General features: G+C 48.2%; 1 protein-coding gene across 16 annotated transcripts in view; it reads left to right on the forward strand.

The window, feature by feature from the left end:
* Window positions 1-10101, forward strand: part of LOC310885638 (uncharacterized protein) — a 34038-nt gene that overhangs the window by 682 nt on the left and 23255 nt on the right. For 2 of the 16 annotated variants that reach the window (XR_014574864.1, XM_083809217.1), the window contains exon 2: window positions 1342-1435. Coding sequence is in view for 1 of the 16 variants with exons in the window: in XM_083809217.1 (XP_083665343.1) it covers window positions 1342-1435 (94 nt within the window). In the remaining 15 variants the exon portion in view is untranslated. The other 14 variants (XR_014574867.1, XR_014574868.1, XR_014574870.1 and 11 more) reach the window with 12 other exon arrangements.

The following is a 10101-nucleotide window of genomic DNA, read 5'->3' on the forward strand; positions in this document are numbered from 1 at the left end:
CTGAGGGGGCTCTGGGGTCTTCAGAGCATTGGGGCCAGGCTGGGGGCTTCTGGGGCCATGGGGGCTTCGGGGGTGTCTTTGGGGCTGGGGGATGCTGGGACCAGTTCTGGCAGCGCCATTTCATCCCTGTGTGTTTTGGCTGCAAGGTGTTTGTGGGACGCTGTCCCGCACGGTGTGTGGGCAGCGGTGACCGTCCCCGCTCTTCCCCTAAATCACAGAATCACCGAATGGTTTGGGTTGGAAGGGACTTAAGGATTCCCTAACTCCAACCCCGCCGTGGCAGGGACGCCGCCCACCAGATCAGGTTGGCCAAGGCCCCATCCAGCCTGGCCTTGAGCCCCTCCAGGGCACCCACGATGTCTCCGTGCAGCCTGTCCCAGTGCCTCACACCCCCACAGCGAAGAATTCCTCCTAATGCCCGGTCTAATTCTGTCCTCTTTTAACTTAAGACCGCATTTAATGGGATCTTGACCTGCCTGGTGGGATCTGGAGCTGTGGGTTTGCAAGCCCATCCCAGAAAAGCAATGAGAAACCTTGCAGCCGTGGGGCTCAGCAGCCTCCTAACTGCCTGGAGGGTGTTTATTTTTGTCGTTAAAAGGCGAGCATGTGTTTCTCTTCTATCCTGCTACTTCCACAGCTGCCTACTGGGGATTTTAAATTATTTTTATTATTTTATATTTCATTTATGTCTGGAGGCCCTTTCATGCTAGACTCTGTACAAACACAGTCTTCCCTACTGAGTTTACGATCTAGGCAGACAATGGATGAGAGAAATTAAGTGTTAATGGCTCCATTTTATAGCACGGAATTGAGACCTGCTGTTGCACAGTGTTTGGTCTAGGATCACGCAGGGAATGTGTAGGCAAGCTGGGAAGGGAACCAGATCTCACAGAACCAGATCTTACAAGCGCCGGTCTCTGTGCTGAGGCATTTGTCATCCCTCAGCGTGGTGTTTCTTCAGAGCCTGTGGTGAAGAAGTGGTCAGGACTCATTGAAATCGGGAGGAATCGGTTCACAGAGCCGTGCCACGCCAAGTGCTCTGCTCAGGAAAGTGAACCGCGAGGGCAGAGACAGAGCGCAGAGCAAGTGTTAGAAAGTTCAAGCTGGAATTGAGAAGTTTCTGTATCGCTTTGGTGCGTTGTCCACCTACTTGCAGGTGTTGGGTAGCCTTTTCTGTGCAGTCAGCCATGGGCGTGCTTAGAAGAGCACCCAAGTGCCTAGAAAGCAGAAATGGCAGGACGGGGAGGGTTAACAGAAGCCCTGGTACTACAGATTGGCTTTGCACTGTTGTCCAGAGCCTGTCAAACCCGGGACCAATGCTCTTACACGTTTACTTTGCAGGGAAAGCTGGGGGATGCACAGTGGCCGGAAGCACCACAGCAGTGGAGAGGGCTTCAGCCAGGAGAAGAGACCCCAAAAAACGGCACTGTGGCAGGTAAGAGGGGAAGCGACCTTCTCCTCAAGTCTTCCAGCATCACTGCGTTTGTTCACGGGCTGAGGAACTTCGCTAAAAGCTGTGGGAGCAGGTTGGAGCCTCTGCAGCCTGATGAACAGCACAGCAGAGACAAACAGTCACACCACTCCCTGCTGCCAACCCACTCAAGCCCTGTTGTCCCAACAGCTTACCCTGCAGCGCCTGTCCCTGCACCTAGATATTTGACATCAGCAATAAAATCCACATTTTCTGAGCAGTGGGAAGAGACTCGTGCTCAAAATGTGACCTTGGCTGTCCTACCGGCAGTCCTGGTGTAATTAAAGGACAGTTCTTGCTCAGTTACTCCGAGCTAGTCTTTCCTGCTGTAATGGAGCGTCATGCACAAACACGCTGTTATTCCATTTATCATTGCAATGCTAATTTTATTTTTTGGTCTGCTCGGACATCTTTTGGAAAATGTCAGGAATTCCTTGCCTCTTGCTCGTCTCCTAGTTTTTAATGGTATTTGGATACTGTCTAGCGTTGAGCCTTAAAGGGGATGTCTGATGCTTTATCTCTTGCACCCGTTCTGGTTTGCGTGGGGAGGAGGTTGGCAGCATCTCGGAGAACAAAATACTCAAGTGTTTTTGTATGGGGGTGTGGAGAAACTTTCCTTGATAACAGATTTTATGTCACTGTATGTTTATTTCTTTAAGGTTTTTGTGGGTGGAGTGTGGACTGTGGGCTGTATCCCTTTCAGGTAAAAGCCAGCTGCATAGGTGGAGCAATCTTAGTTGTTTTTGTTCATTTAACTTCTGCAGAAAGCCGCAAAGAAAGGACTGATTTTCTATGCAGACAGGGGAAAGAGGCACTACCAGGGCCAACCCACATGGAGCCAGGAAGGTTTCAGTTTGCAATAAGCATGTTTGAAGGTGAAATGGAGGTAGTGAGCTATGTTTCAGAGCCCTGCGATGCACTCTTCTGGTTTTTTGGATGGTGGAGTCCCTCCACAGCCGTGGATGGCATGGGTGAGAAGGATGGCGTATCGCAGGGCCTCTTCTGGTTTTGAGCACAGGAAATTTTTGGGATGGAGGGGTTTTTAAAAGTGTTGAAAGTAGCAATTGCCCCCATGTCAGACCACATTAAAAAACAGCACACAAAGGTAAATTGTGTCCCATGCGTATTGGAAGTGTAGGCTTCATGGAAGCAGTGTTTAAGGGGTTTGGTCACCAGTGTCTGAAATAAGCATATTCCCCACTATGTAAGAAACAGCCTAATTCTGTAAGCTTTCATGTGCATTTTTGCTGAAAAATACTGAAATTTGTCTGTAACATAAACCCGACAATCTGTTAAGATGGTGGGATTTTAGGGAAACTGGAAACTCACTAGCAGTTAACATGCGCACCATCTGATGCAGAAATTTCTGTTCTAACTTCTGCCGCTGTGGCTTTCTTAATGCTGTGAAATTTATGCCCTGATAAGTTTGTTCTCAGCTGCTGCATAAAAACAACTAGCTCTTTGAGTCATCAGGTGAGGTCTTGGCTTAAGTGACAGCTTGTACTCCTTGGGTCCTTGGGTCATCTACGAGAGCTCAGAAGCTGAAGATGAATTTCGTAATGGATGTGGGAGCAGTGCAGGGCTCAAGGGGTTTGGCTGATTGTGGGAGTTTGTAGAAGTTGCTGTTATGTCCAAGGCAACTGGTTTTCAAAGGGCTGCTGCCAAAGTGCAGGTTTTGGAGCCACATGTGATAACAGAAAAGAAGTTGAGCTCTCCACAGGTTAGATGAGGGAGCACAGAATTGAAAGAGGATTACTGAAATCGTGTAGAAAAGACGTGCAGTCTGATTGAGAGTTAGTCAGGGCCGTTTTAAAAGCACTTCCAGTATATTTAATTTAAACCAAGCTAAAATTTTTAGCCTGGCTACCCACAGAGGACTCCGATGTGATTTCCCTAGTACTCTTTGAAGCCCCACTTTTGTTTCAGAGGATAACTTTTCCCGAGTTTTTTCTCCAGGAGTCCCTGGCTGCCTTGGGAGCAGTCTGACAGCAGAGACATGGTGCTGGCTGTGATGGAGCATTCGTTTCTCAGCCTTTCCCACACGGTGGCAGCATCTTTCAAAGAGTCAGCTCTCGCTGGTCGTCTTTGCTGGGTGATTTACTCACACCTTCGCACAGAGATCAGAGGTTTGGCTGGAAACCTTCTTCCAAGAAGAGCACGCTTTTTCATTTCCTGGGTGACTGGAAGAGGAAAGAGGGTTGTGGAGGAGATAATGTCCGAGCAGTCTTTTTTTAAAAAATATAAATAAATCACAGCTTACTGACAGGGAGCTGAGACAGATACCACTACTGTATGGTGACCAAAACCAGAAGCAGACTGTGACCTGTGGACTTGCTGTGTGTGTGCTGTGGGTCACTTGGAGCCCTGCTGTGCTGTCGTGGTTTTCCAGAGGTTATCTTCTAGTGCCTGGGGAGGTGGTCAGAGTGTCTTCTGTTACCTGACTTTGCATATAATCTGTACTTTTTCTCTTCAGATAGCTTCCCCTTGTGGGAAGGAGAAGGAATTGTTTTCATCTTGGTTGCTGGCCACTGGTGCTTCAGTTCAGTGTGTTTCAGGGCATGTGCTGTGCCTGACAAACTTCATGTGCAGGGGGAAAAGCCTTGTGAGGAAAGACTCCTTTTGTGTTACTGATTGTAAAGGGAATTAATTTCCAAGCTGAAGATCACTGTTACTGCTTGGCAAGGAGATTCCTCCCTTCTTTCCAGGGTGCTGTATCAGATCTGTAAGGCATGGTCAGTCGTTAGAGCCATCAGGTGTCCCGGACACGTCCAGGCTCCCCTCTTTCTCCACTTCTCCCTGCACCTTTCCCACCAAAAGCATTTTGCGTGGCTGGTGGGAAGGTGTGGTGTTCCTCACATGCGACACATCCGAGACACGCCACGGTCTTGACTGCGCCTAGCAGGTTGGCTAGGCCGTGATCCCATGGGACAGAGACACAACCTCCCCAGGGAGACGTTACTGCTGTGGTGCTGGGACCTGTCCGCTTTGGGATGTGTTGGCTCAGACCACATCCCATTTCGCCTCCTGCTTCCCACCGTGGCTCAGGAACAGGTCTCTGGGGCAGGCGGGTACCAGAAGCCCTAAAATGCCAGAGTAGGGCAGCTTTTCTGCGGCACCGACGCCTCGCTGGTGCATTGTCTCACCACCCTCGGGTAGGAGCAGAGGTGGCTCTGCTGCTGGAGGTGTCGTGCGTGGCAGCAGAGCCGCGTGGCAGGGCTGCAGGATGACGGGCCGTGCTCCACCGCCTCCTCCAGCAGCAGGCGGGTGCACGTCCAACGGCTGCAGCCCGCGTTGTACCCCAAACAGGATGGGGAGGCAGGCTCTGACAGCACTTCAGGTCTTGCTTCTGATGGCTCGGAGGCCTCCTCTGATGTTTGTTATCTGCAGCGTGCTTTAAAACAGCCTCCAGGTCTCCGACAGCACACCTCGCGGCTCTGTTAAGCTGGTCCAGGCAGCGAGGGATTGCTCACTCCTACGAGGGTGTGGGGTCCCACCAGGAGCTGCTGGCAGCGAAGACATTTTGATGAATCTTGTAAAGATCTGGTTATTTGCCACCTTGCACCTGGTGGGAGCTGTGTCTGCTGGAGTACAGCTCCGTGACTCTTGCTGAAGCTCACCTCCGTGTGCGGTCAGGTTGTCAAGTTTGAGCACAAGCATTACAGCTACCTGTGACCCTCTGGCAATGCAGAAGAGAATCGACTGAGAAGGTGTTAACCTCTTCAAAGGAGCCTTGTGCAACTCCCCGTTGAAGAGCAGGGCTGAGAGCAGAGTGGCAAGAGCTGCTGGCTGTGTTAGTCATCCAGAAAGAGACTTGTTTTTCCTTCTCCCCCTCCCCGCCCTGGCACGGGGGTAGAGATTCTTTCTCACTGCTTGGTGTGGCCAAAAGCTAGAAGAAGAAACATGTTATCGCCAAGGGAATCAGTCAACTCTCCCCTAAAAACATAAGCTTTTATTTGTGCAGCTCTGGCAGCGAGATGTAGCGGGGCGTTGAATTTTGCTGCCATAGCCCCCGGAATCTGAAACCAGTTCTGCTGGGAGACATGCAAACCTGAACACGTGTGTGTGTTCACACCTCCTTCCACATTAACGTTCGCATGTAGATGGCTGATTCCCTGATAATAAGATGCAAAGTGGTGCGGGTACTGCAGAAGTCTCGGGTTGTGCTGACTACCTGCTACTTACATAAAGGAACTGGGGAGCGCAGGAGGCCTCTGCAGCCACCGGTCACCATTTTCAGTGGGGTATGGGCACATTGACTTTCCTTGTAATTAAAGTTGGTAAACCAGAATGCCTAACTTTAATTTCTAGACCGCACGAGGCCCGCAGGATCGAAATCTGAGGAAGTAATCAGTGATAACTTGGTCAGACAGAGATTTTTCAAGGTCCATCTCAGCATCTTCATTTTCAGACGGTTGGGTAGGAAATGGGTTGCCTTTGCTGGGTGTGTGAAACACGTAAAAGCACTCGCGTTTCTTGGAAATGGAGGCTCGAAGGAGTCTTTGGAAAAGGTGCTTTGATTCGTGAGTCACTTGTGAAGATTTTGTTTTTTATTACGTGGCAGGTTCAGAGCCTTTTTTAAAAGCTTTTTTCTGTTTCTGGAAGCACTTTGCCACATGGTGTTGTCGGTTGGAGTGGTACAAATTAGGATGTTGTCCCAGAGGAGCACAGCTCTTGATGCTTATGCTGCTGTGTGACCTCCAGGACAGGCACAGACTGCTGAGGTCAGTGAATTCGTCATGGCCCTGCCGCTACCCAGGGCTTCTGCAGCAGTTTTAGGATTCTTCAAGCCTTAACAGACATACAAAATCCATCTGCTCTGGCTGCAAAGCCAATGAAACTGTCAGCACCTAGGGAAAAACACAGTAAGTAGCTTCTCTTTCCTGTGCTTTTTCAGAAGTATGCTTGGTTGCACGTATATATCCACTGGGATTTTGCCTCTTCTCTCATGCTGCATAGCATGAAAAATGCACACCAGCTCCCAAGGTAATGCAGACTTTTCATGAACGTTTCTGTTGCTTTCGGTGCATTTTAGACCAAGTTAAAGAAGAAAGAGCGAGAATACGTGGGAGAAGCTCTGGTTTCGATAAAAGATGATGTGTGCGGACTTTGAATCCTGGAATGCTTTTTGGACTATTTATGGCACTGGAGGTGATTTGGGCTTTTCTTTGCTTGCAGGATGATTTTAGGTATTAGAATTGGTCATCAGTCACAGAAATTTCCCAGTCAAGCGTTTAATCGCTCAGAAATTAGGGTTTTGTGCAACAGGGCTTGTCAGTAAAGAAAGGAAAGTAAATATCTGCTTGCTATCTTATTTTAGACAATTGAATTAAAAAAACAAAGCAGCAGAAGGGAAGTTAGAGTTTCAGTTCCTGCAAGCTGAAGATTTGCATGGGTTCAGCAATGACAAATACATGAGATCATGCCTAAATTGGCTCTGAACCTGCCACGCATGTGGTAAAGGTGAACCAAAAGCCTCTGTACTTGCCAAAACCTGAATAAGGTTTTTGTAACGAGCCGTGGCAATGACAGGTGGTGTTCGCTACCAAGATTTCACTCCCTGCTCAGGTAATAGTCTCAGCTCTGTGAAGGACTGGGGTCTTACAGGAAGGTGAAAGTGAAAACTAACTTCCCGTACAGTTTGAAAATAGGCTAGCTAGGCTAGCCCGCTACTCACAACCCTGCATGCGCGCACTTGAAAACTTGCAGTTTCTGCAAAACCTGAACGTGTTGGGACTGCTTTTCTGTTTCAAGAAGAGAGTGGGAAGGCTCCTATCTGTGGCACTAGTAATAGAGCTAGGTTCTCCTGTTGCTGCTTCGGCAAAGTGACGTTGCCATCTCTGCTTCAGTGCTCGGGGAAGAGGAACAGGACCGACTCACGTCACTGAGTAGCAGAGCCAGGGATAGGACCTACATTTCCTAGCTCTTGTCCAAAGTTTTGACCATTGGATCAGACCCAGAAGTCCCCTCCTCTTGCTGTGCCACTACTGGAAACATGCAAAAAATGGACGCTACCTTGGTTGTATTTCCTTGGAGTAGAATTGCTCAGTGCCAGTCTGGAGGTTTGGGCATTCAAGCAGGAAAAGGCTTGGCAGGGAGCAAATACTGCTAGGTAATCTTTATTTCTCTAGTCAGCCACCTCCTTCTTTTCATCTTCTCACACCTTTCTCATTCTTGTCCTTTGGTTTGGTGCATTCGGCTACTAACACAGGTCACCACAAGGAATAAGCTGACAGTTTCGGGGAGTGTGTAAGAAAAAAAATCAACAAAACCCGGTTCAGGTCCCATCCCATTGTGTGCCTTTTGTTTTTACGGTCTTTCACATCCAGTGCTAGAGAGTTCATTGTATAAAATTATAATTCTCTTCTCCAGCCCTCCAAAGCATGCTCTCACCATGCCAGGAGCTGTAGTAAGGTGGTCTGGCAGTGGGTTGTGATGCTGTTTATCTAGTTATTTTTCCCCCCTATGCCAGCTGCACAACAGTAGGCTCTGAGGTGGTCCTGCCTTGATTTAATCCATAAAAAGTGATTGCTTTTCAGTCGCCTCAGGATTTAGCCACTTGGAGGTCATGAAGCTGCTTGTGATGGTACGAACAAGGGGCAGCTGATTTCAGTTTCCGCAGAACCATCCCATGATGGCTCAGCTTGCAAGGGAGAAATACCCTGGTGAAGAAAGGGAACCCATCGCTGGCTGCCTTGGGGAGGGAGGATTGATGCCTCGGTGGGTGGGGGGACACCTGGGGGGGGGGGAAATCGTTGGCCATGAAAAAAGTTCTCCCCCTGAGAACTGACACCTCCGCCCTGAGAATAGGAGCTTGATTTATTTTTCCATGTAAAAGAAGATGTGGGGAGAGGAAACTATAGCCCACCCTCAGCTACCCTCACTGTTGCAGAGTGCCGCCACCCTTCCTCATCACCCACGTGCATTATTTTTAGGGTTTGTTTGCCTCAGCTCATTCTTTCTTAGGGTTACGAGTACTTCCCTCCCGCGGCCACCCAGGTGGCACATCAGCAACCACAGCTATGCCTGGAGAATGTTCCCCTTCACCATCGTGTTCATCAGTTCATTCTCCAGCAAGTGGAAAAAAAAAAGTGTCCAAGAACTGTCAAGAAAGGAGAAATGATTAGCAGTGATGCTTTACGTGGGGCAGGAAGGTGTCAGAGGAACCACCTGGAGTCCACACGACTCTGTGGGACTTTTTGAGATAGGTTAGTGCAGACCGTGGCCCCCTTCTGTAATGAGGGCCAGGCTTTTTTAATTGCCTTTGTAAAGATTTTAGACAGAGGTTGGTCCTAGTCCCACAGTGAAGAGTTTCTTTGTCTGTCTTGCTGATGAAAGATACTAAAATGGGTTAAATCCATCCTGGAAACGTACTTTTTCTGTGCAGAATGCGTTCTGCCTGGTTTGGCTGGGACATTTTATGGTTTAAGGTGTGATGCTGGGTGCTTGCCTGGTGGGCTGAGTCTTACTAGTTTAAATCAGGGTTGTAAGCTGTAATCTGCTTTCTTAAAATTCAGGATCTTTCCTGTTTAGAAATCTGATTTATAGTCGCTTTTGAGAAGCTTGGGGAGTTGTTAGGGAGTTGTTATAAGTGTGGCAGCATTCTGTAAAACTCTAGTCCTGTTTCATGGTTTGTGTGGTCTGGTTCAGAGCTCCTGCTTCAGCAGGCTGTGTCTCTCGTGCAGGTGAGTTCCTGGATTCCAGAGCAGTGGAGCCTTCTGACCTAGTTGTGGTGAGCGAGACCTGATGTTTATTTAAGGAGCCTTGGGTTTAGACCTATTATCTAGAGTGGTATTGCGGTGCAGTGGTCTTGAGATGCCTCTTATCACTACTTGAACCTCTGGACCAGATACTGAAACTGGCCTAATACTTTCTCTCTAGGGAGAAACCATGAGAGATGTGCGTTGTACTGTGAGAGCAGAAATGATCCTTGCTTTTGGCAACGTTAAGCTAGACGTTTGTCACATCTTCTGGTTTTATCTGAGCTTCATTTTCTGTTCTCTTTAATTCCCAGGTTGCAATTGTAAGACAGTTTTGTAAAGGATAACGGCCATCCCTGTGTACGTTGGGGGCTATATCAGCTGGGGAGGTCGGGAAGAAACGGTCTGTGTGCGTTAATCATGCAGCATCGGCCTGTTTGAGATGCGGAGATGGGTTAGATGGGCTGCTCATCTCAACTAGTGAGTCAGTTGCTACCATGCCCTTGTACGTAGGTTTTTAAGCTGTGGTTACTGCCTCCCCTGTGAGCAATTTGCACAATAACGTGGTGTCTTCATTACTGACCTTTTAAATTAAAAGTGAATGGTAAAATGTTAGATTATGAGAGCTTATCATGTATGTAGACATCAGGTATATCCAGTACTGGGGCAGTGTTAAGGCAATTAAGTTGAGAGTAAAAATAAAGATGAACACCACTACTAAATCTGTTGGTGACTTGTTTACTGTATGATTAGGAAAACCAAATTTTTTTAAAATTAGAATGTTTCACACTTTTTTTTTTCTGTAGGGCAGTACTGATTTGAAGCTAGGGTGATCAACAAACAGCTCTTGGCAGGATCAGAAGGATATGATATGAACTGTTACGATACACACAAGATACATCCTGTGCAGGAAATACAAGGGAAAAACCAAAG

This window comes from Anser anser, assembly GCF_964211835.1.
Source record: "Anser anser genome assembly, chromosome: 23".
Taxonomy (NCBI): Eukaryota; Metazoa; Chordata; class Aves; order Anseriformes; family Anatidae; genus Anser; species Anser anser.